The sequence below is a fragment of the Heteronotia binoei genome, chromosome 8, assembly GCF_032191835.1.
Source record: "Heteronotia binoei isolate CCM8104 ecotype False Entrance Well chromosome 8, APGP_CSIRO_Hbin_v1, whole genome shotgun sequence".
Taxonomy (NCBI): Eukaryota; Metazoa; Chordata; class Lepidosauria; order Squamata; family Gekkonidae; genus Heteronotia; species Heteronotia binoei.
The window spans coordinates 127,200,819-127,223,262 of NC_083230.1; the positions used below are offsets into that span (position 1 = coordinate 127,200,819).

Sequence of the window (22,444 nt, forward strand, 5' to 3'; positions counted from 1 at the left end):
TGCTACTCCCGCTCCGACAGGGTTATGGGCCCAGGGCGGTTCCGCTGCGCGGAGGAGAGAGTTGAGAGTTGAGCTGACTGTGAGTTTGGAAAGAGCCGGAGGCGAGGAACGCCGGTGAAGGACACAGAAGCACCACCGTTCTCTGTTTGAGAGCCAGAGGGACGTCGGCAGCCAGCTGTGAGGAGGAGTCGGCACGATGGCTCAGCAACAGCTTGGAGTAGCCGTTGAGAAGCTCACCTCAGCCAACTACGCGGTGTGGAGCCTGAGAATGCAACACTACCTCAAGCGTGAAGGGCAATGGCTGTTCGTGAGTAACCCCCCTGCTGACTTATCTCCTGCCGAGACTGTGTTATCGGATAAGGCACTGGCCAACATAGTGCTATCTATAGGAGATGACCAGCTGGTTTATGTGCGAGGGAAGGACACTCCCAAGGCTGCCTGGGACGCGTTGAGTGCGGTGCATGTTAGCACCACTGCTGGTTCCCTCATGGCCTTGACAAGGAGGATGTTCCGCACCGTTATGCCGGCTGGAGGGTGTGTGAAAGATCACATCAAACGGCTAACGGACTGTTTTGTTGAGCTGGAGGCAAGAGGCAAGACTGTAGCTCCAGACGACAGAGTGTACATTTTGCTGTCGTCGTTGCCACCTGAGTACACTCCCCTGATAACTTCTCTGGAGACGGTGGACGTAGCGACCCTGACCATGGAATACGTCTGTGCCCACCTGCTTGACTTCCAAGAGAGAATTGCGGCCGTGAGCTGTCCGGGGGTGTCGGCCGGGCAGCGTGCTGTTATCGGTGTGTCCGGGAAGACAGCCAAGAATGAGCCAGCTTTTGCTGCTGGCAGGCGTCCGAAGGTGGAGGAAGTGGAGCCGACTGCGTTTGCAGTCCGTCGCTGCTATGGATGCGGGTCGTCGCAGCACCTGCTCCGAGCTTGCCCTGAGAGGGAGAAGAGGCGGGGGCGTGTGCGGCGAGAGCGGAGGACCGCCAGCCCGTGTGAGGAAGCAACCCGGCTGGTCACGTCTGCAGTAGAGAGCACAGGGTCTGCTTGGATTTTAGACTCCGGGGCAACGAGCCATCTCTGCTGCGAGAAGGAGTTGTTGAAAAACATTGACAGTCCTGAGCATAAGTATGTGAGATTGGCTGATGGGACCACTGCCAATTCTGTTTGCTCAGGCAATGTGGAATTTCCTGCACTGAAATGTATGTTGCAAAATGTGTTGTATGTACCCTCACTGCAGTCTAACCTGTTGAGTGTTAGCACACTGTTTGACCAGGGATACCAGGTGAGATTTGAGAAAACCTGCTGCAAAATCCTGGGAGGTGGGGGAAAGTTGCTTGTGACAGGAAAGAGGGAAGGTAAACTGTATGTGGTCCAGAGTGATTGTGCCCAGGTGGCTCAGGTGTCGAATGAGCCTGTGCACAATAATTGTATACATTTGCTCCATAGGAGACTTGGGCACTGCGGATTTAGGGCGTTAAAGAAAACCCTGGAGCTTGTGCCTAGTTTGAAAGTAAATCCTTGCAAAAGTTACTTGGATTGCCAGGTCTGCAAGAAGACCAAAAGCAAGGCGTGTGCTGTTGCTAAAGAAAGCTCAAGGAAAAGCACACGAGCCCTGGAACTAGTCCATTTAGACGTTATTGGCCCATTGCCAAAGAGTCTGTCGGGGAGGAGATACTGCTTGGTGGCCACCGACGACCACACGAGGTACGCGTGGGTTTTCACCATGGTGCATAAGTCTGAGGTGTATAAGACATTCACCAAGTGGGTCAAAGCAGTGGAGAGACAATTAGGGGTTAATCTCCTAGCTGTACAAACCGACAGAGGGGGGGAATTCTTATCTAACCAGATGAAACGTTGGCTGGAGAACAAGGGCATTGCCCACCGTCTGACGAACCCAGCAACGCCCCAAGAACATGGGCTATCCGAGCGAACAGGCGCCGTGTTACAAACATTAATGCACAGCATGCTCGAGGATGCAAAGCTGCCAATTCGTTATTGGGCGGAAGCGATGCATTGCTCGGCATACGTACATAATAGGGTTTGGTGTAAGCCTGTAAATGATTTGCCTTATAAGCGGCTATATAACCACTGCCCAGATTTGAGCTTTCTGAGGGTATTTGGAACCCAAGCCTGGGTGAATATTCCTCTGAAACATAGAAGGAAAGGAGGTGACCGGGCAGTGAGCCTAACCTTTCTGGGCTACCAGCCAGAAACCAAATCATATCGCTTTTGTGATAAGCGGGCGAAGCTAACCTTTAGTAGGTCCGCTGGATTTAGTGAGTCCAGCTGGGCAAGATTGCACTCTACGGAAAGAGACCTGGGAATGCTGCCAAGTACTGATAAGAATGTTGGAGCGCAGCCCAGAAGCCCAGCCCAGGAGGTGGCACCCAGTGGGGCTGGAGAAGGTGAGCCGAATCCTGGCACAGGGCCACGGGTGTCGGCTAGAGCCACGAAAGGCATCCCTCCTGCTAGATACGGGTTCCCAAGTGCAAACCAAGTCAGCACCCCTGAACCGGAAACATACGAGGAGGTGCTGAAGCTAGATAGTAAAGAAAGGCTAGCATGGTTTGCCGCAATGCAGAAGGAATATGATTCCTTGCTGAAAAACAGAGTGTTTACTGAGGTGCTAAGGCCGGGCAACCGGAACATTATCTCCTGTAGGTGGACCTACCGGTTAAAGAAAGACGCAAACGGAGCCGTGCAACGAAAGGCCAGGTTAGTGGCCAGAGGGTTCAGCCAAAGGAAGGGAGTGGATTATCAGCAAGTGTTTGCCCCCACTTTAAAAGCTGAAACCCTCAGGGCAGCATTGTGTAAGGCTGGAAGTACGGGGCAACAAGCCCATCACTTTGACTTCGAGACAGCCTATTTGAACTCCCCCTTAGACCAGGAGCTGTTTATGGAACAAATCCCCGGTTTTGATGGTGGGAGTGGTGTGTTAAAACTGAACAAAGCCTTGTATGGTTTGAAACAAGCCGGACACGCATGGTACAAGTGTTTGAAGTCAGCATTAATGAAAGTAGGATTCAACCAGCATCTGGCAGACCCTTGCATGTTTAGCAGGGTGGTGGGAGAGTCCAGAATGATAGTCCTCATCTTTGTGGACGATCTGATTGTCTTAGTGGACTCCAACCAACAATTAGCATGGTTTCAAGAAACAGCCAGTAAGCTGTTCACTATCAAGCACCTGGGGCCAGTGAGCTACTACTTAGGGGTGGAAATAGCGAGGAGGGCCGATGGTTGTTTTGAACTGTCCCAGAGCAACAAAGTGAGAGCGCTGCTAGCTCAGTATGGTATGAACGAAGCTAGCAGTGTGCAAACACCCATGACCACAGGTTATAGCAAGGAACCTGAAGGTGAGATATTCAAGAATGTACCATTATACCAGTCCCTGATCGGGTCCTTATTGCACCTAGCGTGCTGGACCAGGCCAGATATCAGCTATGCGGTACATATATTGTGCCAGAAAAATGCTGAACCCCACCACAAAGATTGGGTGGCGGCTAAAAGAGTACTACGTTACCTCAGCGGCACAATAGAACGTAAGCTATCCCTCAGAGTAGGAGAAAAACCTGAACTACGCGCCTATGCTGACGCAAGCTGGGGGGACCGGCCCAAGGCAAAATCAACCACAGGAATTGGAATATTTCTGGGAGATGCCCTAGTAGTATGGAAAGCCACCAAGCAGACCCTGGTGGCATGTAGCACGTGTGAGGCAGAGTACGGTGCCATAAACGAATGTGTACTTAACCTAGAGTGGGCAGTACAACTGATGAGGGACTTTAGCATACCTGTAAATTTGCCAGTTTCAGTATATACTGACAACTCAGCAGCCAAAGAACTGACGGAGAACCAAGCTGCTCGAGGGAAAAGCAAGCATATACTTATCAGGTACCAAAATGTGAAGGAAGCAGCGGCTAAAAACCTCATAAAAATAATAAAGTGTACATCGAATGAGAATGCCGCTGATATATTCACGAAATGTTTAACTGCAAGTGAACATGAAAACTGTGTAAAGTGTTTGGGTATACTGGGTTTAAATAGATTAGGAGGTGGGTTGGAGCAAGAATCTACGTAAACCCAGTCTGACAGCTACAGTATGACAGCTGGTGATCTAGCTGCCAGGCTAGGTCACAGTGACCTGATCAGCAGACCGGCTTGAGCCGGCAGAAGCCAAGTGATGCAATCTGCTGAGTCAGCACGGCCAGGATTGGCTGCTTGGACTATATATGATCTGTGTGTGCATCACACAGGTCTCTCCCTGTGAGATGGTGGTTAGGCGAAGCACTTTGTCCGTGGAGGTGATATTGTATAGACTGCACAAGAGAGCACTTGTCGTGTATATATGTTAATACACCTTTTGGCACTAGTTGCACGTGTCGGCCTGATTTTCTTTCCTGAAGCCCTGTGTCGGGCAAGTCATCTCCCTCACTCTGCTACTCCCGCTCCGACAGCCACAGCATCGATTTATACAGGGGCATTATGATACTGGCTGATTTGAGACAGCAGAAATGGGAAAGCATTCAAGGACTGGCTTAGCCAAGAGTGAAAGATAATTGGACGAGGTGTTGTAGAATCCTAGAGATGGGAGACAACCACACAAGAGAGCTCTGGCTGACCCAAGGCCATTCCAGCAGCTGCAGGTGGAGGAGTGGGGAATCCAACCCGGTTCTCCCAGATAAGAGAGCTCTGGCTGACCCAAGGCCATTCCAGCAGCTGCAAGTGGAGGAGTGGGGAATCAAACCCGGTTCTCCCAGATAAGAGAGCTCTGGCTGACCCAAGGCCATTCCAGCAGCTGCAAGTGGAGGAGTGGGGGAATCAAACCTGGTTCTCCCAGATAAGAGAGCTCTGGCTGACCCAAGGCCAGTACAGCAGCTGCAAGTGGAGGAGTGGGGAATGAAACCCGGTTCTCCCAGATAAGAGAGCTCTGGCTGACCAAGGCCATTCCAGCAGCTGCAAGTGGAGGAGTGGGGAATGAAACCCGGTTCTCCCAGATAAGAGAGCTATGGCTGACCCAAGGCCATTACAGCAGCTGCAAGTGGAGGAGTGGGGAATCAAACCCGGTTCTCCCAGATAAGAGAGCTCTGGCTGACCCAAGGCCAGTACAGCAGCTGCAAGTGGAGGAGTGGGGAATCAAACCCGGTTCTCCCAGATAAGAGAGCTCTGGCTGACCAAGGCCATTCCAGCAGCTGCAAGTGGAGGAGTGGGCAATGAAACCCGGTTCTCCCAGATAAGAGAGCTATGGCTGACCCAAGGCCATTCCAGCAGCTGCAAGTGGAGAAGTGGGGAATCAAACCCGGTTCTCTCAGATAAGAGAGTTCTGGCTGACCCAAGGTCATTCCAGCAGCTGCAGGTGGAGGAGTCGGGAATTAAACCCGGTTCTCCCAGATAAAGTCCACACATGCAGAATTTCTGTTACTAAGAGAGCAGAATTTCTGTTACTAAGCGAGCCAGTCTGATGTAGTGGTTAAGTGTGTGGACTCTTATCTGGGACAACCGGGTTTGATTCCCCAGTCCACCACTTGCAGCTGCTGGAATGGCCTTGGGTCAGCCAGAGCTCTTGTAGGAATTGTCCTTGAAAGGGCAGCTGTTGTAAGAGCCCTCTCAGCTCCACCCACCTCGCAGGGTGTCTGTTGCGGGGGGAGAAGATATAGGAGATTGTAAGCCGCTCTGAGCAGACTTCGGAGGATGGTAGAAGATAGGAGGGCCTGGCGTGACGTTGTCCATGGGGTCGCAAAGAGTCGGACTCGACTGTGCAACTGAACAACAAGAAAAGCCGCTCTGAGTCTCTGATTCAGAGAGAAGGGCAGGGTATACATCTGCAGTCTTCTTCTTAACCACTACACTAAACAGGGGTGGGGTGGGAATAGATATTCTGGGCTCCCTTTTCTCACCCCGTCTTAGTTGGCGGCAAGATGGCGGCGACGGCAAGAGCTTGGGTGCTAGAGCTCCCTTAAACATCCCCAGAAACAACTAAAAACAACTGGTTTGCACGTTAAAACATCAAGTGCAACCAACAAGGTATCCCACCTGGAGCAGGAGAGACTGGTGTGAGTGCCGAGGGTCCCGCGGAGCTGCCGGAGCTGCTGTCGGCTTGCGGGGCGAGGCGAGGCCTGGGAGCGAGTGCGGAGGAAGCTGAGACGCCGGGCTGGGCTGCGCTAGCCGCGCCGCCAGCCGGGTGAAGCCGGCCAGCGAGAGGAGTGGCCGACGGGCGGAGAGAGTGGAGTGGAGTGGAGAACGGAGCAGAGCAGCTGGGACGCCCACGCCCAACATAGCTAGCGGCGTGTGGTGGACGAGCGGAGAGATCGAGCGGAGAGGCCGGACGAGGGAGAGTACAGAGGCAGGCGAGCGGCTGGAGACCTTCGCAATCACGCGACGCGAGCGCCGAGTGAGGGCGCGGCCGGGGCGACTGACAGCGGCGATAGGGGCTGCTACCAACGGAGGGAAGCCTGAGGTGGCGGCCCCGAGGCCACTAGTCATTTCAGTGGATTGTGGGTCCCTGACTGGACTGGTCAATTTCCATAAGAAGACCTGTGGAGCCCTGAAGCGCGACTGGGAAGCACGGGGGGGTTTACCTCCCTGGGCCTGCCGGATTGTGCCAGGGGTATTGGCCGAGAACTCATGGACCCGATCACATATTACATTCCACCCCGACTGCTGTCCTAGTGTAGCACACGCTATGCTATAAACTCGATGCCTGCACTCATCCTCGCACTTTATCCACCCAGCACCTTAGCACTTACTCAAGCACTTTACCTATTTTACCTGCTCAGCACTTACCCAGCACTTAATACAGACCACTAATTGGAAACTTTACTATTATTAATATTAATTAATTAACTGGATCTTTAGCCGATTGATTAGTAATTTGAAATTATTTATATATTTATTTTGGACTGTATATTTTGTTAAATTTTTAGCTCATTAACTGGGAAGATTGTTAGGGTATTATTTTGTTAGTGATGCTAGAATTGAAGTTATTAGGTTTTTAACTAATCAATTGAGGGAGTATTGTGGGAGGGCTTTCTATATTAATTAATTAAACTAGGGAATAGGTAGTGGGTCTGTAATTGGGAGACCAGAGTGGCTGGTGGGGTGCGAATCAACTGTAGGTTGGGAGAACCTGGTGGGGGGGGGTGAAGCTGTCCAGTACTAGTATACCACTATAACTAGTATAACCAGATACCAGCCTTGATAGTGGTCTTATTGCAGCTGCTGCCAACGAGGAATGGCCGGCTCAGGGATTCCAGTGCTCCTGGGGAGGGGGAGGTATGGCGGTGGGAGCAGATATTATAAGGGAGGAAGACAGAGACAAGTCGGTGCTCGGCCCCCCTCCAATCTGCGGCCCATCCCAAGGGTGACAGGTAGTAGGGCCAGGAGTAACCCGCCTCCGTCATTGGTGTTATGCAACGCCAGGTCCATTAACAATAAGACCTCAATTCTCCGAGAGTTTATGCTCGAGCAGAATATGGACCTGGCTTGCGTGACTGAGACCTGGATCCGGGAGGGTGATACAGTAGCCCTCTCGCAAACAGCTCCCCCAGGTTACTCAGTCTTCCACCAATCGCGGACTAGTGGGCGGGGGGGAGGAGTGGCAATATTTGCACGGGAGGCTTACTCCTTCAGGGCGCTCCCGGCCCCAAAGATTGAGGGCATTGAATGTGCCGGTCTGGCGTGGGGGGATGAAGAGGGGTTGGCGATTTGGCTGGTGTACCGTACGCCTAACGCACCGGCCAACGCCTTACCGTCCCTGCTCGAGGTGGCGACAGGCTGGGCGCTGGAGCACCCAAGGCTGATAATCCTGGGTGACTTCAACGTCCATGCTGATGACCCGTCCTCCAGTCAGGCGACGGACCTAGTGTCTTCCATGGCGACACTGGGACTCTCTCAATTTGTTGTAACCCCCACTCACCAGGCCGGACACATGTTAGACCTGATCTTCGCGGCCGGGATTGTAGTGAGCGACATAACCGCAGAGGTAGTGCCATGGTCGGATCACTTCGCTCTCAAGGCCCGTGTAAATATGCCCCCCCAAACCTGTTTAGGCGAGGAGCCGATTATGGCTCGCCCGCGGAGCCAAATGGACCCGGAACGGTTCCAGATGGCTCTACGGGACCCCTGGCCCTCTGGCGATTCCCTCGATGGCCTGATTGAGACCTGGAATAGCCGGCTCTCTAGGGCCATCGAGGAAATCGCACCTCGGCGCCCTCTGCGACCTCGGACTAAGCTGGCTCCGTGGTATACCCCGGAATTACGCCAGCTGAAACAAGGCCTTAGACGGCTAGAGAGGCAATGGCGACGTACTCGTGACGAGGCGATTAGAACATCTTACAGGAAGTTTATGAAGTCCTATGAGATGGCAATCAAGGCCGCAAAGAAAACATACTTTGCGGCTAAGATTGCATCCGCAAATTCGCACCCAGCCCAATTATTTAGAATAATTCGGAATCTGACTACATTGCCTCAAGGCAATTCAAAAGCTAAGGAATTGGAGATTGGCTGTGAGGCTTTTGCAAAATTCTTTGCGGATAAGGTCCAATCGCTCCGCCAGGACTGCCCCGCCAATTTTGAGGCAGTAAGTGGACTCGAAACCCAATGCGTGTCTTCTGAGTTAACTCTGGATTGCTTCGACCCGCTCAGCTTGGAGGAAGTCGACAGAATTCTTGGCACTGCACGATCCACAACTTGTGATCTGGACCCATGCCCCTCCTGGCTAATTAAGGCCTGCCAGGAGGAATTAAGATATCCTATACGGGATATTATAAATCGATCCCTTTCAGAAGGCGTTTTTCCAACACCCCTGAAAGAGGCATTGGTCCGCCCTCTCCTGAAAAAACCGTCATCAGACCCGGCCGAATTGGCACACTACCGGCCGGTCTCAAACTTGCCCTTTTTGGGCAAAATTATCGAGAGGGCTGTGGCGGTGCAGTTACAGGAATTTCTGGAGGACGCTTCCGTCCTAGACCCATGCCAGTCCGGCTTCCGCCCGGGCCATGGGACGGAAACAGTCCTGGTCGCCCTCATGGATGACCTCCGACGACAACTGGATCGAGGCGGCTCGGCGGTATTGCTGTTGCTAGACCTATCGGCTGCGTTCGATATGGTCGACCATCAGCTGCTGACCCGCCGCCTCGCCGACGCAGGAATTCGGGGGCTAGCCTTACAGTGGCTCTCCTCCTTTCTTGATGGTCGGGGACAAAGGGTGGCAATTGGGGGGGAGCTGTCTCAGAGATACCCACTTCATTGTGGTGTGCCTCAGGGGGCAGTTCTCTCCCCGATGTTGTTTAACATCTTTATGCGCCCCCTTGCCCAGATTGCACGGAGGTATGGGCTGGGTTGTCATCAATACGCAGATGACACCCAGCTCTATCTATTGATGGACGGCCGGGCTGGCGATGTCCCTACAAATTTGGACCGGGCATTACAAGCCGTGGCTGACTGGCTCAGGCTGAGCGGGCTGAAGTTGAATCCGGCGAAGACTGAGGTCCTTTGCGTGGGCCGTGGCGGACCGGGAGGGGAGATCACTTTACCGGCCTTTGACGGTGCGCCACTGGTACCAGTGCGCAAAGTCAAGAGCCTGGGAGTGCTACTGGAATCCTCTTTATCAATGGAGGCCCAGGTAGCCACCACTGCTAGATCCGCCTTCTTTCACCTTAAGAGGGCGAGGCAGTTGGCTCCCTTCTTGGAGCGCACCGACCTAGCAACTGTGATCCACGCAAGCGGTCACTTCGAGATTAGACTACTGCAATGCCCTCTACATGGGGCTGCCCTTATACCGAACACGGAGGCTTCAGGTAGTCCAGAACGCGGCGGCCAGGCTGCTGGAGGGACTACCACGGTGGGAACCTGCGCGGCCTGGGCTGCGGGATCTGCATTGGCTGCCGGTTGTCTACCGTGTTCGCTATAAGGTGCTGGTCATCACCTTTAAAGCCCTATATGGCCGAGGACCTGCCTACCTAAAGGACCGCCTCTCCCCATATGTGCCCCAGAGAGCGCTGAGATCCGGTTCTCAGAACTTACTAACAATCCCTGGGCCAAGAGAAGCTAGGTTGAAGGCTACCAGGGAGCAGGCCTTCTCGGTGATAGCCCCTCGTTGGTGGAACGACCTTCCTGAGATGGTGCGAGCCCTGCGGGACCTGAACCAGTTCCGCAGGGCTTGCAAAACATTTCTTTTCCAGCTGGCTTTTGAGATAGAACTTGATTAATCCAACGAATGGACATCTAGCCATCTTGCGTACATTATGATACAGTATTTTAGCACCATTTTATATATTTTAACTATTTTAAATAATTTATTTGTGACTGATATATTTAAAACTGTTTATGTTGTGTTATGTGAATCATGGGATCCCCATGTCTGTTAGCCGCCCTGAGCCCGCCTGGCGGGGAGGGCGGGATATAAAAAATAAAATATTATTATTATTATTATTATTATTATTATTATTATAGTTCACCAAAAGCACTTCATCTCCCACACTTCTGCAAAAAAGCATCTAAGGCGCTTCTAGAGGCAAAAGCAGTTTCTCCACTGCCTTCCAACAGCTGCCTCGCAAGCGATTTCCTTGCAGACTTTGAGAAGTGTGTCCCCACTGGGGGAGGCCGGCGTCTGTTGCTGGGCAGACTGAGCCCCTCGGTACAGCAGAGCCCGGGGAGAGAGGGAAGACGGAGGCGGGGCTGCAAGAGGGACGGAGGAACGAAACCTGATGTCAAGAATCCTGCATTGCGTGGTCTCCTGGCCTGCGTTAAGCCGAAAACTCCTCTTTAACTCTCAAGACCTTAACTATGAGCGGGGGGAATACACTTTGCATAAAACATCTCCATGTGTCTCTCCGCTGCTCATCATGTGAGCTAGGGCTGCTGGGCTCCAGGTGGGTTGAGTAAATACAGGAGAATCACGGACAGGAGAAAAACATACTATATAAGAACAGAAGAGAAGCCCTGTTGGATCAGGCCAATGGCCCATCCAGTCCAACACTCTGTGTCACATAAGAACATAAGAGAAGCCATGTTGGATCAGGCCAGTGGCCCACCCAGTCCAACACTCTGTGTCACACAAGAACATAAGAGAAGCCATGCTGGATCAGGCCAGTGGCCCATCCAGTCCAACACTCTGAGTCACAAAAGAACATAAGAGAAGCCATGTTGCATCAGGCCAATGGCCCATCCAGTCCAACACTCTGTGTCACATAAGAACATAAGAGAAGCCATGTTGGATCAGGCCAATGGCCCACCCAGTCCAACACTCTGTGTCACATAAGAACATAAGAGAAGCCATGTTGGATCAGGCCAATGGCCCACCCAGTCCAACACTCTGTGTCACATAAGAACATAAGAGAAGCCATGTTGGATCAGGCCAGTGGCCCCTCCAGTCCAACACTCTGTGTCACAGAAGAACATAAGAGAAGCCATGTTGGATCAGGCCAGTGGCCCATCCAGTCCAACACTCTGTGTCACACAAGAACATAAGAGAAGCCCTGTTGGATCAGGCCAATGGCCCACCCAGTCCAACACTCTGTGTCACATAAGAACATAAGAGAAGCCATGTTGGATCAGGCCAATGGCCCACCCAGTCCAACACTCTGTGTCACATAAGAACATAAGAGAAGCCATGTTGGATCAGGCCAGTGGCCCCTCCAGTCCAACACTCTGTGTCACATAAGAACAGAAGAGAAGCCTTGTTGGATCAGGCCAATGGCCCATCCAGTCCAACACTCTGTGTCACAGAAGAACAGAAGGGAAGCCATGTTGGATCAGGCCAATGGCCCATCCAGTCCAACACTCTGTGTCACATAAGAACAGAAGAGAAGCCTTGTTGGATCAGGCCAATGGCCCCTCCAGTCCAACACTCTGTGTCACATAAGAACATAAGAGAAGCCCTGTTGGATCAGGCCAATGGCCCACCCAGTCCAACACTCTGTGTCACATAAGAACATAAGAGAAGCCATGTTGGATCAGGCCAGTGGCCCATCCAGTCCAACACTCTGTGTCACAGAATAACATAAGAGAAGCCATGTTAGATCAGGCCAATGGCCCATCCAGTCCAACACTCTGTGTCACACAAGAACATAAGAGAAGCCCTGTTGGATCAGGCCAATGGCCCACCCAGTCCAACACTCTGTGTCACATAAGAACATAAGAGAAGCCATGTTGGATCAGGCCAATGGCCCATCCAGTCCAACACTCTGTGTCACATAAGAACAGAAGAGAAGCCCTGTTGGATCAGGCCAATGGCCCATCCAGTCCAACACTCTGTGTCACATAAGAACATAAGAGAAGCCATGTTGGATCAGGCCAGTGGCCCACCCAGTCCAACACTCTGTGTCACACAAGAACATAAGAGAAGCCATGCTGGATCAGGCCAGTGGCCCATCCAGTCCAACACTCTGAGTCACAAAAGAACATAAGAGAAGCCATGTTGCATCAGGCCAATGGCCCATCCAGTCCAACACTCTGTGTCACATAAGAACATAAGAGAAGCCATGTTGGATCAGGCCAATGGCCCACCCAGTCCAACACTCTGTGTCACATAAGAACATAAGAGAAGCCATGTTGGATCAGGCCAATGGCCCACCCAGTCCAACACTCTGTGTCACATAAGAACATAAGAGAAGCCATGTTGGATCAGGCCAGTGGCCCCTCCAGTCCAACACTCTGTGTCACAGAAGAACATAAGAGAAGCCATGTTGGATCAGGCCAGTGGCCCATCCAGTCCAACACTCTGTGTCACACAAGAACATAAGAGAAGCCCTGTTGGATCAGGCCAATGGCCCACCCAGTCCAACACTCTGTGTCACATAAGAACATAAGAGAAGCCATGTTGGATCAGGCCAATGGCCCACCCAGTCCAACACTCTGTGTCACATAAGAACATAAGAGAAGCCATGTTGGATCAGGCCAGTGGCCCCTCCAGTCCAACACTCTGTGTCACATAAGAACAGAAGAGAAGCCTTGTTGGATCAGGCCAATGGCCCATCCAGTCCAACACTCTGTGTCACAGAAGAACAGAAGGGAAGCCATGTTGGATCAGGCCAATGGCCCATCCAGTCCAACACTCTGTGTCACATAAGAACAGAAGAGAAGCCTTGTTGGATCAGGCCAATGGCCCCTCCAGTCCAACACTCTGTGTCACATAAGAACATAAGAGAAGCCCTGTTGGATCAGGCCAATGGCCCACCCAGTCCAACACTCTGTGTCACATAAGAACATAAGAGAAGCCATGTTGGATCAGGCCAGTGGCCCATCCAGTCCAACACTCTGTGTCACAGAATAACATAAGAGAAGCCATGTTAGATCAGGCCAATGGCCCATCCAGTCCAACACTCTGTGTCACACAAGAACATAAGAGAAGCCCTGTTGGATCAGGCCAATGGCCCACCTAGTCCAACACTCTGTGTCACATAAGAACATAAGAGAAGCCATGTTGGATCAGGCCAATGGCCCATCCAGTCCAACACTCTGTGTCACATAAGAACATAAGAGAAGCCATGTTGGATCAGGCCAATGGCCCATCCAGTCCAACACTCTGTGTCACATAAGAACATAAGAGAAGCCATGTTGGATCAGGCCAGTGGCCCATCCAGTCCAACACTCTGTGTCACACAAGAACATAAGAGAAGCCCTGTTGGATCAGGCCAATGGCCCACCCAGTCCAACACTCTGTGTCACATAAGAACATAAGAGAAGCCATGTTGGATCAGGCCAATGGCCCACCCAGTCCAACACTCTGTGTCACATAAGAACATAAGAGAAGCCATGTTGGATCAGGCCAGTGGCCCCTCCAGTCCAACACTCTGTGTCACATAAGAACAGAAGAGAAGCCTTGTTGGATCAGGCCAATGGCCCATCCAGTCCAACACTCTGTGTCACAGAAGAACAGAAGGGAAGCCATGTTGGATCAGGCCAATGGCCCATCCAGTCCAACACTCTGTGTCACATAAGAACAGAAGAGAAGCCTTGTTGGATCAGGCCAATGGCCCCTCCAGTCCAACACTCTGTGTCACATAAGAACATAAGAGAAGCCCTGTTGGATCAGGCCAATGGCCCACCCAGTCCAACACTCTGTGTCACATAAGAACATAAGAGAAGCCATGTTGGATCAGGCCAGTGGCCCATCCAGTCCAACACTCTGTGTCACAGAATAACATAAGAGAAGCCATGTTAGATCAGGCCAATGGCCCATCCAGTCCAACACTCTGTGTCACACAAGAACATAAGAGAAGCCCTGTTGGATCAGGCCAATGGCCCACCCAGTCCAACACTCTGTGTCACATAAGAACATAAGAGAAGCCATGTTGGATCAGGCCAATGGCCCATCCAGTCCAACACTCTGTGTCACATAAGAACATAAGAGAAGCCATGTTGGATCAGGCCAATGGCCCACCCAGTCCAACACTCTGTGTCACATAAGAACATAAGAGAAGCCATGTTGGATCAGGCCAGTGGCCCCTCCAGTCCAACACTCTGTGTCACATAAGAACAGAAGAGAAGCCTTGTTGGATCAGGCCAATGGCCCATCCAGTCCAACACTCTGTGTCACAGAAGAACAGAAGGGAAGCCATGTTGGATCAGGCCAATGGCCCATCCAGTCCAACACTCTGTGTCACATAAGAACAGAAGAGAAGCCTTGTTGGATCAGGCCAATGGCCCCTCCAGTCCAACACTCTGTGTCACAGAAGAACATAAGAGAAGCCATGTTGGATCAGGCCAGTGGCCCCTCCAGTCCAACACTCTGTGTCACATAAGAACAGAAGAGAAGCCATGTTGGATCAGGCCAGTGGCCCCTCCAGTCCAACACTCTGTGTCACATAAGAACATAAGAGAAGCCATGTTGGATCAGGCCAATGGCCCATCCAGTCCAACACTCTGTGTCACATAAGAACAGAAGGGAAGCCATGTTGGATCAGGCAAGTGGCCCATCCAGTCCAACACTCTGTGTCACGTAAGAACATAAGAGAAGCCATGTTGGATCAGGCCAATGGCCCATCCAGTCCAACACTCTGTGTCACATAAGAACATCAGAGAAGCCATGTTGGAGCAGGCCAATGGCCCATCCAGTCCAACACTCTGTGTCACACAGTGGCCAAGTATATATATACACACACACACACACTGTGGACCTCTGCTCCATATTTTTATCTAAACTCCCTCTTGAAGCTGGCTATGCTTGTGGCCAGTGAATTCCACCTGTTAATCACCCTTTGGGTGAAGAAGTACCTTCTTTTATCCGTTCTAACCCAACTGATCAGCAATTTCATCGAATGCCCACGAGTTCTCGTATTGTGAGAAAGAGAGAAAAGGACTTCTTTCTCTACCTTCTCCATCCCATGCATAATCTTGTCAACCTCTCTCATGTCACCCCGCAGTCGACGTTTCTCCAAGCTAAAGAGCCCCAAGTGTTTTAACCTTTCTTCATAGGGAAAGTGTTCCAACGCTTGAATCATTCTAGTTGCCCTTTTCTGCAATGTTTCCAATGCTATAATATCCTTTTTGATGTACGGTGGATATTATAATACCGTGATGAAACAGAACTGTCGCTCTCACTATCTCAGCTTCGTGGGAAGACTGCTTGTAACATTCCAATTTCCATTTTTTACTGGGTGGAGAAGAGACACGAGGAGTTAGCGAGCCAGTTTGACGTAGTGGTTACGTACATGGACTGGATTTGATTCCCTACTCCTCCACTTGCATCTGCTGGAATGGCCTTGGGTCAGCCATAGCCCTCTTATCTGGGAGAACCGGGTTTGATTCCCCACTCCTCCATTTGCAGCTGCTGGAATGGCCTTGGGTCAGCCAGAGCTCTCTTATCTGGGAGAACCAGGTTTAATTCCCCACTCCTCCACTTGCAGCTGCTGGAACGGCCTTGAGTCAGCCATAGCTCTGGCAGAGGTTGTCCTTGAAAGGGCAGCTGCTGTGAGAGTCCTCTCAGCCCCACCCACCTCACAGGGTGTCTGCTGTTGGGGAGGAAGGGAAAGGAGATTGTAAGCCGCTTTGAGTTTCTGATTCAGAGAGAAGGACAGGGTATTAATCTGCAGTCTTCTTTTTCTTCTCCTGAACGTTTGAATGTGATAAGCGCTTCTGCCCGAGCACCTTTCATCCTTCAACTATGGAGTTTTGGACTTTAAGAGAATTTTTGAGTATTTAACAATTGTGGCACCTTATATTGTTATGAATTGTGTGGTTTTTGATTAGTCACAAATGGTGAGATGTGAGCGGATTCAAGCTTTATAAACAGTATATAATAATTTGTAGGAGTGACAGTTTTGTTTAATTACAGTATTGCGTACCATGTTAGCCTCCAGGCGGGACCTGGAGATCTAGAATTACAGGTGATCTCCAGACTACAGAGATCAGCTCCCCCAGAGAAAAGTGAGAGCTACAGGCCCAAAAGGATGTATGTACCACTGAGTCGTGAATATTATAGAGGCTGTAAGGCTCCAGAGAGCCTTATTTATTTATTTAAAATAAATATTTCTGAAGCTGACATGAGATTTAGAGAGCCTCAGAGTAAAGGCTGAAGTTATTCATATGTGCGTCTCTTGACAAAGATACTAATCGAAATGGGAAACGTAACAATCGAAATTCCGTTGAGAACGTAGTTTATGCACAGTTGGAGAACAAATTCAGATCACCTTTGAGTGTTGTACAAATCTTTACGGTAACGGGACTTCGTGGTTTGGTTTATGTCATTCCGGATATTGCAGTGATTGGCAACAGTGTGTGTGTGACAACATTTTGATTTTTTCTCATAGGTAATGCTCCTGTTTTGTGCATTATTTATATGCTGGAGATATTAGCACATTGTTTTCATTATACGAGGGAGACATCTGGCGTTTTCTGGACCCGGGAGAAAATGGCGGCTTTGGCGGGGCGGATGTCACCGCAACACATCCCCGGTGACGTCCCTTTCCGAGCCCCGCTCTCCCTAAACTCCACCCACAAATAGCCAGGAATTCCCCAGCCCAGAGTTGGCAACCCTGTGGGCAGGGAACAGCCCAAAGATGGGGCCCACTGAGGGCCAGAGCTCTCTGTGAGACGAAAGCGCCTGCCCCGTTCCCGTCCACCTTACCCTGTTCGGCGATTTCGATTTCCCGGCGCCCGAATTCGGCCTGTTTGATGTTCTTCACGCAGAAGTCACTGCTGCCCTTGGAGTTCTTCTGCTGCTTGTCCCGGGGGGAGGTCTCGTCATCGGAGCTGTCCGTGTAGGACGCAGCTGCAGGAGGAAGGCAGAAGTTTACTTGCCGCCATCTTCGCCCAGGCAGGCACCCCCCCCCTCCCCCCAAAAAGCAGAATCAGGATATTTAAAATGTTTCTATTGTGCCTTAGCTCTTGGAAATGAAGCACCAACCGAGTTGCAAAGGCGTACATCAACGACAGAAAAGCAGATTAAAGCGCAAATCCGCCAAATTAAAAGTACTGAGATTTAACATCGATGAGTAGTTAGAGGCAGACGGCAGTGATTCTGGGGCAAAATTTGAGAATGAGGCCACAAAATCACTCAGGCAGGGGAAAGGGTGATCACCTAGGAACTTGAGAAGAGCCCTGCTGGATCAGACCAGGGAGGGCCCATCTAGTCCAGCCTCCTGTCTCACACAGAGGCCAGCCCGTTCCTCTGGAGGGCCAACAACAGGGCAGAGAGGCTGAGGCCTTCCCCTGAGAACATAAGAAGAACCCTGCTGGATCAGACCAGGGAGGGCCCATCTAGTCCAGCCTCCTGTCTCACGCAGGGGCCAACCAGTTCCTCTGGAGGGCCAACAACAGGGCAGAGAGGCTGAGGCCTTCATAAGAAGAGCTCTGCTGGATCAGACCAGTGAGGGCCCATCTAGTCCAGCCTCCTGCCTCACACAGTGGCCAGCCAGTTCCTCTGGAGGGCCAACAACAGGGCAGAGAGGCTGAGGCCTTCATAAGAACCTCAGAAGAGCCCTGCTGGATCAGACCAGGGAGGCTCCATCTAGTCCAGCCTCCTGTTTCACACAGTGGCCAACCAGTTCCTCTGGGGGGCTAGCAACAGGGCAGAGAGGCCGAGGCCTTCATAAGATCATCAGAAGAGCCTTGCTGGATCGGACCGGTGAGGGTCCATCTAGTTCAGCATTGCGTCTCACTCAGTGAGACACTCTTACTTTTTCAGATCTTCTTTAAGGTGTGACTCCTCTCCCGGGTCTCAGGTCTTTCCTTTACCTTTTATCTCCGCCTTTTAATGGAAGGTTCGGGGGGGGGGGGGGATGAATGCAGGACCATCCGGATACAAAGTGCATACTCTTATCACTGAGCCAGAGTCCCTCTACAAACAGAAGAGCCATTGGGACAATGGGCGCAGGAATTTAACTATCAGTTTGCGTGATTACAGATGAAGACCGGGCAAGCGTGACTCCGACCACCATCGCTTCTCACCCCCCCTCTTGTCAAAAGCCCCGTGCCCTGTTCCAAAACTTCCACCTGCTCCATGTGCTTACTCGAAAGCCGAGCCCGCATTAAATAGGAGTCTGGGTCCAACCTTGAAGGCTGCTGAATCAGCGGACGAGAACTGGAATTGCTTTGGGCCTCTCGGGCGTCCATTGTCTCCGCGTGGAGCTCTTCTCCTCGATGGAAAAGGGCCCTGTGCACGGTGGCCAGAGAGCCTCCACCACCTCCAGGGCAAATCAATCCTGCTCGGGGATTGAGTCACAGACTATCATTGTGACCTGGAGTTCCAAAGACCGGACGGAATAGAGTGCCCTGCTGGTTGCCTCAGATTGACTGGCTTTCCTACACTGCGCTCATCTTGCAGCAGCAGGCGAATCTGAGACTGAAGGTTGGGGAATTAGGTGGGCCCCAGAGCAGGGCTCCCCAACCCCCAGTCCGTGGACCAGGACCAGTTCGTGGCCTGTTAGCAACCGGGACGTGAGCTGTATAATTATTTCATTATATATTACAATGAAGTAGTAATGCTAAGAAGACGACGACGACATTGGATTTATATCCTGCCCTCCACTCCAAATCTCAGAGTGGCTCACAATCTCCTTTAGAGAGCCAGTTTGGTGTAGTGGTCAAGTGCGCGGACTCTTATCTGGGAGAACCGGGTTTGATTCCCCACTCCTCCGCATGCAGCTGCTGGAATGGCCTTGGGTCAGCCATAGCTCTGGCAGAGCTGTCCTTGAAAGGGCAGCTGCTGTGAGAGCTCTCTCAGCCCCATCCACCTCACAGGGTGTCTGTTGTGGGGGAGGAAGATAAAGGAGATTGTGAGCCACTCATATGAAGCTGCCTTATACTGAATCAGACCCTTGGTACATCAAAGTCAGTATTGTCTACTCAGACTGGCAGCGGCTCTCCAGGGTCTCAAGCTGAGGTTTTTCACACCTATTTGCCTGGAGCCTTTTTTGGAGATGCCAGGGATTGAACCTGGGACCTTCTGCTTCCAAAGCAGATGCTCTACCACTGAGCCACCGTTCCTCCACTCTGAGATCAGGCCTAACCCTATGAGGTGGGTAGGGCTGAGAAGGCTCTCCCAGAAGCTGCCCTTTCAAGGACAGAGTCTCAGAGCGGCCTACAATCTCCTTTTCCTTCCTGCCACACAACAGACACCCTGTGAGATAGGTGGGGCTGAGAGGGCTCTCACAGCAGCTGCCCTTTCAAGGACAGAGTCTCTGAGCGGCCTACAATCTCCTTTCCCTTCCTCCCCCACAAGAGACACCCTGTGAGGTGGGTGGGGCTGAGAGGGCTCTCACAGCAGCTGCCCTTTCAAGGACAGAGTCTCAGAGCGGCCTACAATCTCCTTTCCCTTCCTCCCACACAACAGACACCCTGTGAGATAGGTGGGGCTGAGAGGGCTCTCACAGCAGCTGCCCTTTCAAGGACAGAGTCTCTGAGCGGCCTACAATCTCCTTGATCTTCCTCCCCCACAACAGACACCCTGTGAGGTGGGTGGGGCTGAGAGGGCTCTCCCAGAACAGCTCTGTGAAAACTTGTGACTGACTGAAGGTCACATGAGCAGGTGCATGTGGAGGAGCGGGGAATCAAACCCGGTTCTCCCAAAGAAGAGTCCGTACACTAAACCATTACACCAAACTGGCCCTCATTTCACAAGGGATATAGAAAGTGCATTTCTCCCCCCCCCCCCCGCCACCCACAAATGCATGTGATTGTTCCTGAACCTCTGAACCTTCCTTCTATGGAGCAAGAGAGTTAGTCCAAGTAGCCCAATACTGTCTACTCCTTGGAGTTCCCCACCTCAACATGGTGTCCCAGGCAGGGAAATTGGGCCTCTATTTGTCCAGTGAGGCTTCCCAGTTGGCCACTGGAGATTTGACTGGCTGTGCAGATAAGCTTGAGGTCTTTCCAGTCCTGTTTGGAAGTGCCAATGCCAGGGACTTAACATGGGACATTATCAGGTTCTGGATCTGCAACAGGGCGTGATTCTGACTAGAATGGGAGACTGTGGTATGTTAGTTTCAGACGTGCTGCGGGATTTGAATCTAGCAGTGATATGTTAGCACCATCTAGTGGGTACTGGAGGAACAGACTGAACAGTCGGGTTAGAACGGATAAAAGGAAGCCCTTCTTCACCCAAAAGGTGATTAACATGTGGAATTCACTGCCACAGGGCGTGGTGGCAGCTGCCAGCTTAGCCAGCTTCAAGAGGGGATTGGATAAACATCTGGAGCAGAGGTCCATCAGTGGCCATTAGCCACAGCGTATTGTTGGAACTCATTGTCTGGGGCAAGTGATGCTCTCTACTCTTGGTTTTGGGGGGGGAATGGGAGGGCTTCTAGCGTCCTGGCACCACTGATGGACCTCCTGATGGCACCTGGGGTTTTTGCCACTGTGTGACCCAGAGCATTGGAATGGATGGGCCACTGGCCTGATCCAACATGGCTTCTCTTATGTTCTCATGTGACACAGAGTGTTGGACTGGATGGGCCATTGGCCTGATCCAACATGACTTCTCTTATGTTCTTATGTAACACAGAGTGTTGGACTGGAGGGGCCATTGGCCTGATCCAACATGACTTCTCTTATGTTCTCATGTGACACAGAGTGTTGGACTGGAGGGTCCATTGGCCTGATCTAACATGGCTTCCCTTATGTTCTCATGTGACACAGAGTGTTGGAGTGCATGGGCCACTGGCCTGATCCAACATGACTTCTCTTATGTTCTTATGTGACACAGAGTGTTGGACTGGAGGGGCCACTGGCCTGATCCAACATGACTTCTCTTATGTTCTCATGTGACACAGAGTGTTGGACTGGATGGGCCACTGGCCTGATCCAACATGGCTTCTCTTATGTTCTTATGTGACACAGAGTGTTGGACTGGATGGGCCACTGGCCTGATCCAACATGGCTTCTCTTATGTTCTTATGTGACACAGAGTGTTGGACTGGATGGGCCACTGGCCTGATCCAGCATGGCTTCTCTTATGTTCTTATGTGACACAGAGTGTTGGACTGGATGGGCCACTGGCCTGATCCAACATGGCTTCTCTTATGTTCTTATGTGACACAGAGTGTTGGACTGGATGGGCCATTGGCCTGATCTAACATGGCTTCTCTTATGTTCTCATGTGACACAAAGTGTTGGACTGGATGGGCCACTGGCCTGATCCAACATGGCTTCTCTTATGTTCTCTTGTGACACAGAGTGTTGAACTGAAGGGGCCACTGGCCTGATCCAATGGGGCTTCTCTTCTGTTCATATGTGACACAGAGTGTTGGACTGGATGGGCCACTGGCCTGATCCTACGGGGCTTCTCTTCTGTTCATATGTGACACAGAGTGTTGGACTGGATGGGCCATTGGCCTGATCCAACATGGCTTCTTTTCTCAGACATCTGACATTCGTGTCTGGTGTCTCACACACATCTGACATTTATTCTATGTGGCTCTTATGTTAAGCAAGTTTGGCCACCCCTGCCCTAGTGGGTCCCATCTAACCCCCCCCCCCCAAAAAAAAACTGCAGGAACACTTGCAAGGAATTTTCCTCTGTGTATTTTGCTTGGGGGCTGCATTGTGATTGCACCCCGCCCCCCACGTCAGAATTCCAAAGGTGCCCACAAGCTCAAAAAGGCTGGAGTGCCCTGTTGTCTCTCTGAAGGAGGCCCAGTTAGGGTTGTCAGGTTTGAGTTGGGAAATACCTGGAGATTTGGGGGAAGGAGCCTGAGTTTGGGGAGAGAAGGAGCTTCGATGAGATATGACTCCAGAGCTTCGTGTCGGGAGGGGAGGGGGGTGAGGCAGTGCACATGCCCACAGAGAGGGCTCCGAGTGCCACCTCTGGCACCCATGCCATAGGTTCGCCACCACTGTCTAGCCCAACTCCCTGCACAATGCAGGAAACTCACAAACCCCTCCCCCCAAATTCACAGGATCTTCATTGCTGTCAGAGGGCCCTCTAGCCTCTGTTGAAAAACCTCCAAGGAAGGAGAGCCCACCACCTCCCGAGGAGGAAGCCTGTTCCACTGAGGAATCGCTCTAA

At 51.6% G+C, this 22,444-nt stretch overlaps 1 protein-coding gene and 1 non-coding gene across 2 annotated transcripts in view; both read right to left on the reverse strand.

Moving 5' to 3' along the window:
- The window catches only part of AHCYL2 (adenosylhomocysteinase like 2), a 217,310-nt gene that overhangs the window by 50,135 nt on the left and 144,731 nt on the right, over nt 1-22,444 (reverse strand). The window contains exon 3 of the mRNA XM_060244468.1: nt 17,066-17,209. Within this exon, the coding sequence (XP_060100451.1) occupies nt 17,066-17,209 (144 nt within the window). The remainder of the gene's footprint in view (nt 1-17,065; nt 17,210-22,444) is intronic.
- TRNAP-UGG (transfer RNA proline (anticodon UGG)) lies at nt 19,354-19,420 on the reverse strand. The gene has a single exon. It is a non-coding gene; the product is annotated as a tRNA-Pro (tRNA).